This window comes from Aricia agestis, chromosome 20, assembly GCF_905147365.1.
Source record: "Aricia agestis chromosome 20, ilAriAges1.1, whole genome shotgun sequence".
NCBI lineage: Eukaryota > Metazoa > Arthropoda > Insecta > Lepidoptera > Lycaenidae > Aricia > Aricia agestis.
This window is the reverse complement of record NC_056425.1, coordinates 13986357-14000265: the sequence shown is the minus strand read 5'-3', so window position 1 is coordinate 14000265 and position 13909 is coordinate 13986357. Positions and strand designations below refer to the sequence as shown.

The window sequence follows — 13909 nt, the reverse complement described above, 5'->3', positions numbered from 1 at the left end:
ACATTTTTTAACACTGGCATAAGTTATTTGCTGCCATTCCATGAATTCATGTACAGTGCTTATAATGGAAATAAATACCAATAGTAATGGTTAATAAAAGCTTTAAAGTTGGATTTTACAATGCAGGGTCTTTAGGCACAAACCATGATAATTTTGTTTCAAAATTGGATATGCTTGACCTGGACGTACTGGCCCTCAACGAGACATGGTTGAGAACCGGCGAGGAGGGCCGGGCTCCTAATGTTATAGGATACCGACTTTGTCATAAAGCACGGCCTCAGGAGATACGCTCTCGTGGGGGAGGAGTTGGTTTTTATATCAAAAATGGCATTGTTGCACGAACCCTCTCGCCGCCTATCGACCCATTATATAGTCAAGTTGAACACATGTGGCTTAAAATATCTCTCAATGGCAAGAAGTTGATATTGGGCACTGCGTACCGACCCCCCTGGCTTGATATTGATATTTTCCTAGATGCACTTACAGATTTTATAAATGCAATGCCCAGTCATGATCATTTAATATTAAGTGGTGATTTTAACATTAATCTCTTATGTCCTGATACGTCTAAATCAAGTAAATTAACAAGTTTTTTGCGCTGCTTGGGTTTACATCAATTAATAACCACACCAACTCACTTTACCGAGACAAGTCAAACTCTAATAGACACAATAAGCACTGACCTTACAGCTAAAAACGTTTTTGTTGAACATGTTGGTTCGTTGTATGGGCACTGTCTGATAGGTTGTGAAATGAATATAAAAAAAGAAAAACATAAATGTTCATCTATCACATACAGGCCTATTAAATACATTGACCCAGAAAGTTTTAATACAGATCTTCAAGCTGTGGACTGGGACAGAATTCTCTATATGTGTGATGTAAATACAATGGTCGACACCTTTAACACAGAGATCCTTGAGCTTTATGACAAACACGCCCCAGTAAGAACTGCTCGTATAAAAACAATCTCTCATCCATGGATTACGGACACTATTAAATTAATGATGGAAATGCGAGATAAATCATTAAAGGAATATCACAACACTAAATCAGAGAGTAAAAAGGAATACTATAAAAGCCTTAAAACATTAGTAAATAAGTCTCTTTATAATGAAAAAGTAGCATATTTTAAATATAGTATTAATAGCAAAATGAATGAACCTAAACAGTTATGGAAAAACATTAAAAAAACTATTTTACCAACTACAGAAAAAAATCTCCCTTCACACTTTAATAATCCTAATCTAATAAATGAACATTTCCTAAAAATACCTAAAATTCCAAATACACAGTTATCTTACATTACATACTTTGAATTTTATAAACTCGACCACAACAATGCATTTCATCTGGAGACCGTTTCCACAGGCAAAATACTTAAAATAATAAAATCATTAAAATCCAATGCTGTAGGTTGTGATGGCATTGGTCTGGATATGTTGATATTGACTCTGCCAAATTCACTTGAGGTAATTAAATGCATTATAAATACATCTGTCCAGACTAGTGTTTATCCTCATCACTGGAAGCAGGCTATAGTAAAGCCTATACCTAAAGTCACTAATCCGGTTGCAATAAAGGATCTTCGGCCTATTAGTATTCTGCCCTGCCTCTCCAAAATCTTGGAAAAGGTGGTGTGTGAGCAATTGTCAGACTACCTGGAAAAGAATAACTTATTACCAGAGACACAATCGGGCTTTAGGAAAGGTCGGAGTACAGTGACTACGTTGCTTAATGTTACCGATAACATCTTGTGTGCTCAAGACAGGGGTCAATGCACTCTGCTAGTCCTATTGGATTTCACGAGGGCATTTGATACCATAAACATAAATATATTGCTATCAAAATTAAGGTATTATGGCTTTGACGATTCTACAATAAAATGGTTTAATAGTTACCTCAGTGATCGTCGCCAGTGTGTTCAGGTCTCTCTTAGTGATGGTTCTGTTGTGTTATCTGAGAGTTTGGATGTAGAGGATGGAGTCCCACAGGGTTCGAATTTAGGCCCTTTGCTGTTTATACTATATATAGCAGATCTAAAAAACCATATAAAGCATTGTAAGTTTGATTTCTATGCCGATGATACTCAAATTTATATATCCTGTAAGCCATGTGATATTGAAAAAACAATTTTATTACTTAATGAGGATCTCAATAGCATAGTGATGTGGGCCCAAAAAAACAGTTTATGTCTTAATCCTGCTAAATCAAAATATCTGATCTGTGGCTCCGTTACACAAATCAGACATTTAAATCCTATTACTCCTGTGATTATGAATGGTGCACCCATTGAACGTGTGTATGTGGCACGTAATCTGGGTTTACAAATGGATTGTAATCTGCGGTTTCAGGAACATATAACCAGTCTGGTTAGTAACTCCTTCTACAGGCTCAAGATACTATACAGAGCAAGATCATATCTATCGACAGAAATGCGTATCCGTCTTGTTGAGTCGTTAGTGCTGTCAAAACTTAACTACACAGACGTTGTATATGGTCCACGTTTAGCATCAGGAACAAAAAGACTAGTACAAAGAGTTCAAAATGCTTGCGCCCGTTTCTGTTTCGATATTCTACCTAGAGGCCATGTAACACCCTTCCTGAACGAACATTCTATGTTAAAAATGAAACATCGGAGAAAACTCCATCTGGCTTGTCTCTTATTTGGTGTGTTAAAGCATAGGGAGCCTGTATATCTGTATGAAAAACTTTCACGAACGACCAGCCTTAGGTCTTGCGGTTCAAGGCAATGTTCAGCTCAATTAGCCGTTGAGAAACACCAGACAGCATCATTCAGGGGCAGTTTTCGTTACTCGGCTACTAAATGTTGGAACAATATACCTCCGCCTATTAGAAATTTAAACAGCCTAGCATCTTTCAAAAAACAACTAAAAAACTTTCTGTTACATGAACAAAAAGCACAGAAAAACTTGCGCCAAGATATAAGTGTGATATAGGTGTTTCGCGATGATTATCTCTGGCTTATGGCTATCACAGATTTAGGTTTAATATACTGGCTATTATTTTCTACGTTGTTAGATTCGATTGGCATCCCATTTTTCCTTGTTTTTTCTAATTATGTTATGTACCTATCCGGTTTCATATAACTAGGATAGTAACACCACTCTTTCAAAATTAATAATTATACACTATGACTTATATTATTGTTATTATTCTGTTATGACTTATAATATACCAAACTTTATAGAATGCTATTAACGCTACGCATAAATTATGGTACGGTTACATATTTTATTGTATGAATTGTTTGGATTGTGTTGAATGTTGATATCTTCCTCGCCTTCTTTCATAAATAAGACTTTTGTCCATTTTTTTATTATTTTTTTTTTTCTTTCCTTCACAGATGCAAAGTGTTTTCTCTATGGAATGTTTAAATGATATATTTTTATGATTGATGGAGTAATATTAATGCTTAATAATTAATTATTAATACTAATGTTTAATTAATTTTATTTATTGTATTGTTATTAAAATTGAATTAGTTAATTTCATATTATTGTTATAATTTTATAGTAAATGTTGATAATTGCATGTTTATCTGATTCTTTGTTATTTTTTATTGAAATAATGGAGACTTGGGAAGTCGGGACGGCTGTGAGGTCACGGAATGGGTCAAGCGGAAGACCGGCGTTGGATACCTGCTAGGTGTGCCAACACTGCCGAGCTTGGTCCAATTTGCGGCTGATTTGTTTAGGAATTTTTTGTGATTATTTTGTTTTAATATTAATTTAAGTTATTTTTTATTGTATGTTAGTGTAATAGTTGCAAATAAATCATTCATTCATTCATTCATTCATTCATTCATTCATTCATTCATTCATTCATTATAATAAATCAGAAAAAGAATTTACTTAGATGAAAAAAAAACGAATATTTTATCGATAAGTAGGAAGGATGTGGTCTTCACTAGTGATGGTGCGGTACAGCAGCGTGCATTACTTTACTTTGTTATAATTTATTTAACTCAGGAAAAGGATGAGCTGCCAATAACACAATTTAGACATCCAATTTGATGACAAATTCTATACTTAGGTCAAGTACTTAAAATTATGGAGAGTTTTGGAATTTAGTTTCTAAAATTATGCATAATTATATTAATTTCATCATAAAACAGTACTCACAATGTTACATTGCATTGTTGAAATAAGAAAAATTTGGCCTTTTTCCCCTCACGTACTGCTGACGTAGTTTTACATCTAATTGACTCTACAAATAAGTGCTTAATTCATTGAAACTCCTCGCTCGGTCAGAAGATTTTCCTTCAGGCTCTCAGGCAACACAACGCTTGCCGGGTCAGCTGCGGTGCGGTAGTGACAGCACTTGCTACCGAAGTCCTTACCAATAAGTTTCCCATCAGGAAATCAATTACGTAATCAATTACAGTAATGATCGAATATTAATTTCACGGTGACGCGGACGGGGCGTGGGGGTCGGGGACGGCCGGCAGGTGCCGTCACGCGCGACCACCGTCACCGTCGACAGACCGGGGATGACCCGCGGGTTAGGTAGTGGATACCAGCAGCCTGTTCTCTGAGGGTTAATTCAGGCCGAATAGCGACGCGTAGAATATGCATTACTACATCTGTACTGAATTGACAAATTTCGTTAGTGTGACACGTCTTGCAAATCTGTCAAATCCATACAAATTTAGAAATGCATCTACGTGTCACATTGCGGCCTGAATCAACCCTTAAGGGTTTAAATGACAAGAGTTTTACTATTTAAAACTGTCCATTAATAGAATTAATTTTAACGATAGTCAAGAACGCTAGTGAAAAGATAAACTCTGTAGTTTGACTGTACAAAATATCCCAAAAACTAGGTAACTAGGCGATTCTACAAAATTCTAATATTATAAAGACACGGTTTCGATATGGTTTTAACACACGTAAAGCATTGGTATGATAAAACTACAAAATGGTATTTATAGGTTTACCAGAATCTGATGGCAAAAAGTGAGAAATTAAATTGACTCTAGCAATGCCGGGGTGATTGGAATAAAACATTTTGATCCTTTTTTTTCCTTATAGCGGTTTATTCTGTGTGTGAAACATGCAAATATAAAAATTTATCCAATGATCAAGGGTATTTTTTGAAAATCTGCCGTCAAAATTTGCCATCAGATTCTGGTAGTCCTACTTGCAATGTGAAATCATTTCTACTAATATTTGGTTAGAGATTTCGGTTTTGTTGTTAGGCAAAATCCGGAATAAAGATATTAGGCTGCGTTTCGATCCAATAGCATCGCCGCGCTGAGGATGTCATGGCAAGGTCATGTCAATGATGCGATTCTTTTGGTTCTCAAAAACACACCTCGCAACACATCTCTGGTGGAAACGCAGCTTGAGTGGTAGACGGTGGTAGAGCGCCGTAGTTACCTAGTGAGTATTTAGTACCTAATCTGTGACCGTAGCTTAGTAGAAGTTGTGCCTTTGGCCATCTTCGCCCCTACTACCTGATTCTGCATTTTTCGGCCCTCTAAAACCAACCACCCAAAATGCGGTCTAATCAAAGTACGTGTGCGTACATTATTTGTCACTTGTCAAAATAACCCGCTAATAACCAGACAGCTCAACCCTTCACGGGTGACGGGCGATTATGTCGTTAGGGGTAACGGGGTTATTTATGACCCGCGAGGGTTAAATATAGTTTAATGGCAGTAGTGTCACTAATTTACGTGAGAGCCCTCGTACATTATCTGTCGTGGCGTTTATTGTGTTTTTACAGGCTAAGTGGATCTAATTAATGATGGTTTATGCAAATAGATAGCATAGGTAAGGGTTACAGTATAACTACGATAAAAATATTATCTATATTTATCGTGTTGGAATAACTGAACGTTGTTTTGATTAGCTTTTGAAAACTAGTAGTATGTTATGTAATACGAGTAGATTGGCTACGTAAACATGTTTCCTAGATCCTCCTTTTCTTTAACTTAACCTATCAACTCCCAAGCGGCACCCGGGTGCGGTGCCGCATAACAATTGAATATCTATTGTGTCTGCGATTCCCACGATCGAGGTATTACAGGGCTATATTTTTGCTTAGTTTCTCTATGTAGAGTTCGGCCATCGGTGCATACTCTAATCTACTTCTAGACAAAGGTCTCTCGAGTGCTGTGAAGAAATTGTTAAAGAAAATTTTGCAAGGTTCGGTTTTTCATATTGCGATCTAAGGGAATCATAAAAAATCCTTCTGTAGTGTACCTAGAGATACAGAACGGACAGACAGCGAGGTCTTAAAATCCAACTCGTCAATACACTCGTACCGTGTCAAGTAATGAGTTACAACAGAGAGCTGAGAAAGTAACAGTGGGAACCGCCATTGTGGCTCCGGTTCACCGCCGCCGCCCGCCGCCCGACGCCTGGACGCTCTGACCCCGACATTCGCCTGTAAACTATGCATTTATTGCACTACATTTGTAGAAGACAACAATTCCGTTGTGACAATATTCGTTTACCGCGCGGGAACCGTACATTTCACGGGCTTCAAAGTGTCTCCATACCCTGCGCCCTGGACGCTCTGACCCCGACATCGCCATCCGGTAGACTATGCATTTGTGGCTAGATTTAAATGTGCCCGTCCGAACGCGCTGTTTGCTATTTGGCGGCTACACAGCGAGTTTACAAGCAAATGTACAGCGCGACCGCGCCGCTATTTTAATAAGTAAATCGTTACACACATTTGGTTGCGATTTTGCGGTATACCGCGGAACCGCGCGTTCGCGCCGACGTGTATAACCAACCTAATGCATAGGACTAAATTACTAGGCGTTTCGGCTCCGCCCGCGTAAGTGTATAAACCATAAAGTTAATATACCTAAGGTATATTAATTTTATGGTCTAAACACACTATGTCGAATTTCCGCGGTGGAAGTTCGGCTTGATGCTGCAATGTATTTTAAATTACCGATGACACACCATGCCGAAATTCCGCCGCGTTATATTGTATGCGTTTGACATTGCTGACGTAATCATGCGGAATTTCCGCCGCAGAAATTCGGCATAGTGTGTTTACTGTTTAGGCACTAAGAAAGGAATTCTGCGGGAATAGTTCATTTACCCATAAAAAACTAAAACAAACATTTCAGCTTTATAATGTTACTAGATGACTCGGCAAACGTTGTTTTGTCATAATTAATTATTTCTAGATACAATATAAAAAGTACTAAGATAAAAACCTAATCTCAGGCCGAACGAATGTAGTACATTTCATTTAAATTCGGTTGAACCGTCTTGGAGGAGTTCGCGCACAAACACTGTGATACGAGAATTTTATATACGTATATTAGACTAGTCGATGCCCGCTACTCCCAAACAAAATTTTGTTTATTGCGCGAATCGTACATATTTTCGGTATAAAAAGTATCCTTTATCCTTTTCCACGACATAAGTATCTCCATACCAGACAGCAAAATCGGTGCATCGCCACCAGCCGCCCGCAGCCTGGACGCCCTGAGTCCTGACCCCGCCAGTTGTCACCCGGTAGTGGGTAGACAATGCGTTTAATGTATAGGAGTTAGGACTAAATTACTAGACATTGGGGTTCCGCCCGTGTAAACAAGGAACTCCACGATCAGTAAATTTTCGCACATAATAGGTGGGAACTGGGAACAGCAGTTTATGAAACAAAGTATACCGTATAATATAAGGTACTTCATGTAATTTTAGTGACCCTTTTTGAAGTGCGTGTGTTAGTTATGTGTTAGTTAAGCTCTACGCACTACATTATTTAGTACATAATGTTATGTCTTAGTAGACACACAGTTATAATAGGGCGCAGTTTTACTATTATGTGTGTGATGATGTTGTGTGATGATGTAAATTATACAGGGTGTAACAAAACAAAATAATACTCTTTAGTCTATACGTTCACGTAGAAATAGAGTTGGTACAGGTACTTGGTGCCCATAAAATTTCTTTAAAAACCTAGAAAATTACACGAATTTTTAATATGTTCATAAAAGTGGAAAGTCCATCAAGAAATATTCGTGTTTAATTTTTACGTCAAGTCAAGACGCATACTTTAATATAAAAAAAATCTCACTCTAAATTAAAAAAAAATAAAAAATATATTGTCCAATGTCCATGTTCGCGCTAATTTTGCGCTTCTACAGGGTGTAACAAAAATAAATGATAATAATTTAGGGTGTGTACGTGTTCCCTGTAGAAAGTTCACTGTAAAAGTAGCAGCGCTGAAAGACCAAAATTATTTTTTACTTTTGTATGGGGAAACTCGTGACGCTCGAGTCCTTACCCATACAAAAGTGAAAAAAAAAATTTTCGTATCTCAGCGCTGCTACTATCACAGTGAACTCTCTACAAGGAACACGTACACACCCTAAAGTATTATCACTTATTTTTGTTATACACTGTATAAATTATTAGATATCAAGTTATTGTTGTATTTAGTTGTAAGTTCTCAGGGCGAGTCTTGTTACAACAATTTACATGACTGGTAACTGGTAAGTCTGTCAACTTTCTTGCACTAACAATTAAATATTAACCTCAATTTTATATTCCCAATGTAACAAACTTCGTATTTTATACACGTCAGTTTAGCAGCTGATTAAATTGTAGCAATAGGTTTTTTAAACGACATTTGAAGATTTTCGTCAAATGTATGGCAAATTAATGGCCCGTTTTTGACGGGTTTTGTGTATTCAACACTCAGAACAATAACTAAAGCAATTCAACAGCCGCGTTGATGATTGGTTGATGACACGATAGTGAAATGATAAATTTTTATCTAAATCTTAGAAACTGATCTCGCTCATGATAATATTATAATAATAATATAATAATATCTATGGACGCTTCACACCACGTCAGTCTGGCCCTGTGGTAAGTACCTGAAGGACTTGTGTTACAGGTACCAGACAACGGAAATATATTTAATACTTTTATACTATACATATATTTAAGATTTTTATTATATCATACACATATTTAATACACATCCATGACCCAGGAACTTTGAAAACTTTTTGTTCCGTCGGCGGGACTCGAACCCGCGATCCCCGGCTTGAGCAACCAACGCGCTCACCACTGAGCCACAGAGGTCGTCAATATTATGCGTTTATGATTAACTAAATGACGTCCGCAACTCGATTCCGCGGGAACCGTATGTTTTTCCGGGTTAAAAAGTATCCTATATCCTTTCTCGGGATTCAAAGGTATCTCCATACCAAATTTCAACAAAATCGGTCCAGCGATTTTTGTAAATTCTTTGTTACGTTTGATCTTATCTAGAGCCAAAACTTATCACAGGATGATTATAATGGATGGCCTCTGAGGTCGGTCGTCAATCTGTATCGCTAATGACATACCTAATAATTATTATTACTATGTTGTGTTATGTCATAGCCCAATATATTTATATGCTGATCACACCTGCGACATTATCATAATTCATAAGCATAACTAGTTTGAGTTGTGTTTATTCATTCATCCATTCATTCATTAATACAACTATCAATGCCATTCTGTCTAAATACAACACTTGAAATTTTCACTAAGTCCTTAATTTTATAAATAATAAAATAAAATTAAAATATATTCCCATACAAAAACACAATTTTTAGCCTATTTTTGCTCCGTATCGGTACGGAAGTCCGATAGACGGAAGACTTCATGCGCGAGTCCGACTCGCACTTAGCCAATTTTTTTCGTTTAATTTTCCATATAAATGCACATAATATGTATCACAGGGCTATTTTTAAACAGGGGGCAATGAGATTTCTCTAACAAGCTTTCGAACGTGGTGTGAAATGGACGGCATTTTATTATTTATGTTTAGAATAATTACCGTTTATTGTCGGCTAAGCGATGAGGTTGTTGCCTTTCGTATAAAACCTCATTAAAAATACTGGAATAGAAAAAAAAGACAAAAACACAAATCAAATATTTATTAAAACTTACAATTTTTCCTTAAAAACTACAGGCATTATATCTCTTACAATAATTTAACCACACGAGTTATATACACTTTGAACACAGGTTAGTTACAAATTGTAAAAATACTTAATACAGTTTTGTACTTTTATATTATTACATCATACTACATCTAAGTGGCAAAGATATGTCCGTGACAGCTTTAGCGATATGTTTCAGGCAGCCATTTTGAATTTTCCAAATCGCGAAATGGCGCTTACATTTCGCATTTCGCGTCATTAAAAAAATAAATTAAAAGCTACGGCAACTTCATTTCGAAAGATATACAAAAAAATGTTTAGCCTAATTCACAGAATACAATTTTAAATCTTTTTATTCGAAATTTGTAACACATTTTCAAAAGCCTGCGGCAGGCAAGCCGCGACCACCGCAGTGGTATCGCACCCGCTACATCGTCCTGCAAAAAATTTAATCCCCGCGGGTATTCCGCTTAACTCTAACCCTCTTACTAATAAACGTTGTATAAGCTTTGAATAGCTATACAGTGTTTTGTTCCTGTCACACAAGTGACATTTTTAATTGGATTGAAGAAGACAAAACACTGTATAACTATTCAAAGCTTATACAGCGTTTATTAGTAAGGGGGTAAAGGGTTTAGACTATCTCATAATATAATGGGTTTAAACGCCAAAATATTGCTTACAACCATTACACAATAATGGCGAATCTTTCTGACCCAATGTGCGTCTAAATCAATAAGTTAATAGATCAAAAGTAAAAAAATCGAGATTATTTAAATTCGATTGTTTGACTCAACGCTCGTTGTTTGACCTAATGGTCAAAAAACTTCGCCCAACAAATTCAGAACACGAGTTTTATTGCCATACGAACATTACAATTGTATTTTTCCGCAAACTTTCGTCTCGTCTTACGAGGTCAGTTATGTTAAAGTTTATCAAGAAAGTCTGTGAAACACTCGGGCGCCACAAATTTAAAGTCTCTATCGGAATATAATATAAAAATTAAGTTTATAGGGTAATTTAGTCGTGGGAACCGAACAACACGTCGACTACCGTTAGCGATATCGTCCGGTGTCGTCGAGGGCCGGGACTGCTAGGAGGCGCGCGCCGCGAGGACGCCCCAGGGAAGACATTTACTTACACGCTTACGTACTACTGTATGGCGGGTTAGGGGCTAGCTCAGTCTTTGCGTCGGAGGTTCGGTCGGCGGGAGGAAGTCCCAGGATCACGAGATGATGCAGTTCTTGTCCCCCTGCGGGTTGCGGCGGCGGCGCTCGCGGCGCGCGCACGCCACCGCGTCGTTGGGCACGTACGAGATGCGCACGCCGCCGTACGCGCGCCGCGCCGGCAGCGAGTACGACTCCACCGACGACGACGACGACGAGCACGTGCTGCAGTAGCTCGCCGCGTCCTCGTCCCGCGCCGCCACCGCGCCCCCCGCCGCCCCGCGCGGCTCGTCCGGCTCGAACGCCGCGTTGTCGTCGCCGCTGAAGCGCACCGTGCGGCCCCCGCGCCGCCGCCCTGCGCCCGCCAGTTCCGGCATCGACGCCGAGTGGCCCGCCACCTGCGCCTCCACCGGCGGCGGCGGCCGCGCGTCTACCTCCTCGGCCACGGGCGTGGGCCGCGGCGGCGGCGCCTCCTCGCGCTCCAGCCTCAGGTCTGCCAGCGCGCGGTCCAGGCTGAGGCAGGCGTGCGGGGGCGGCGGCGGCGGCGGCTGCGGCGGCGGTGACTCCGGCGGCGCCAGCGACCCGCTCGGCTCCGAGTCCGCGTCCACGGTGGGCGACGCGGCGGGCGGCTGCGGCGACGCCCTCGTCGACTCAAGCGAGGGCGGGCGACGCGGGCGCGGCGCGCGGGGCGGGCGGGGGCCGGGGCCGGACGAGTCGGACGGCGTGGACGGCTCGCCCTTGGAGCAGGCGATGGAGCAGAAGATGGCGCCCTTGCGCGGCAGGAAGGGGCGGCCGAGCAGGCTGGCGCGGCACGTGTGGCAGGCGAAGCAGCGCTCGGTGGCGTGCCAGTGCTGGCCCTCGTGCGACATCTGGCCCTGGTCGACGCCGATGGGCTCGCCGCACGCGTCGCAGTACTCGGCGAAGCAGCCGTCGAAGCAGGGCAGGCAGTAGGGGCGCGCGTCCCGCATGATGTACCGCTGCCCGCCCAGCACGCGCGCGCACTCGGCGCACGCGAAGTGCCGCATGTGCCACGCGCGGCCCTCCGCCTCCGTGCACTCGTCCGCCAGGATTATCTGCACACAAAACACCTCTTTTAAAATATCTTAATCTAGAAGTAAAGATAGATGCAGCGTTACCAGAGCATTACCATGATAGTTCTTAGACAACAGTAACACCTAACACCCATTAGGCATTTGAGCATACAAGGTACAATAATTATTGTTATAATAATAAATCTGCAACGTCTGGTATAGTGGTATCACAAGATAAGGGTAAGCTGCGGACAGCGACCGTCGTTAGCGCTAATTGTGATCATTATAGAGTATGTGAACATTGGACACGTTTTCGCTGTCACTGGGCGTGAGAAGCGGCGAAATGCTGGCGAAACCAGACGCTGTGCCCAATTGCTCGAGACTGGTCAGCAACGGAGCGACAACACAATAGCTCCTGATTCATTTGACAACTATATTTCATGAGCAGGCCTGACGTTACGAAATATTTACATACTTAGCAGAAACTTTTACAAAAGTCTTTACGATGGACTTTTCCAACGTCAAAGGCTGCAGCGTCTGTGAAAAACCGTTGCGCAAATATTTTTGTAAAGAGGTGTTAAAAACCTAAACATTTACATTCCTATATCAAAGCCTATTAGTACTACTAAGGCTCTCGTACTTTGGCTATTTTCAGCAGTTTATGCCTTGTTTTACGGATTGCCAAACATCCACCACCTTCTGAGACTGTAGCCTGTAAGTTAGTACCACTTGGCAACTCAGTTCAAGGTTTAGGTCTGAGTCTAGACGTCTGAGGCTGTCGGTATAATGGTGCGGATAAGCGCGTGTAATGGCTGTAATTGGGCCGTGTTATCAGCCGCGGGTCACTGCGCCGACCCCGCAGGCCGCGGACACACGGAGCGGACGACTCGCAAGACAGGAGTTCTCTTGAGACACGACTACAAAAGCATTATTGTAGTGATGTCTCAATACCGATCTTAATACTGTGTCAAGTTAGTGCTGAGCTGACCTAAAATGTAAATATTAAATAAATTATATTCAACTCCTTTTGCTGGAGCCTGGGGGAGGCCACCGTGTAAGTGTCGAGTTTTATCAATTGCTCGGTGCACTCTCTAGCAACGCTGGTCTAGCTTAGTTTTCGAAGCGGTGGTATAGGTCAACATGTAGCTATTAGCTAGTTTAGAACAATCTTAGGCACCGTACAAGAGTGACAGGTACAGCTTTGATTTGAAACAAAAAAGCTCCAAAGACAAAATCATCGTAAAATTATGGAGCTTTTGCTTTTGTTAAAAAATTGTTTTCGAAAGAAGTTCTACGAAGAATATCAATTATTGTAATAAAAATAATAAAAAAAATTTTGTAGAGGCGATAAAAGTACATAATAATATCAATACATACACAGACTGCCAAAATCATACATTTTCTCAGAAGTCAGTATACTAGTTGAGTAAAATATTTAAGAAATTCCTCCTCTACCTCCGCTCCGCGTGTACTAGGCCTAACCGCAACAATGACGGGTTCCCACGAGCTGTTCATTAGTGTAGACCGTGGGTTATTAATATGTAAAACGGGACCCGCGGCTTATTAGCGCGGCACATCGCCCTATTGATGGCTGGACATCTGCACCGGGAGACGAGCGTGTAAGGTAAAAGACCCGAATTGAGATTGGCCAATTGGCAGACAGGTATAACGTTAGTCACTTGAAAGTTAGGCCTCTTTTAAGAGTGCTTTTTGGAAGGATATTTATGATAGGGAAATGAAAAGATTCGTTGATATTGTAGAGTCATCATGATCTA

General features: G+C 40.5%; 1 protein-coding gene across 1 annotated transcript in view; it reads right to left on the bottom strand.

The window, feature by feature from the left end:
* Positions 1 to 10552: 10552 nt before the first annotated feature.
* Positions 10553 to 13909, bottom strand: part of LOC121737028 (protein prickle-like) — a 153189-nt gene continuing 149832 nt past the window's right edge. The window contains exon 7 of the mRNA XM_042128549.1: positions 10553 to 12176. Within this exon, the coding sequence (XP_041984483.1) occupies positions 11163 to 12176 (1014 nt within the window). The 3' untranslated portion in view covers positions 10553 to 11162. The remainder of the gene's footprint in view (positions 12177 to 13909) is intronic.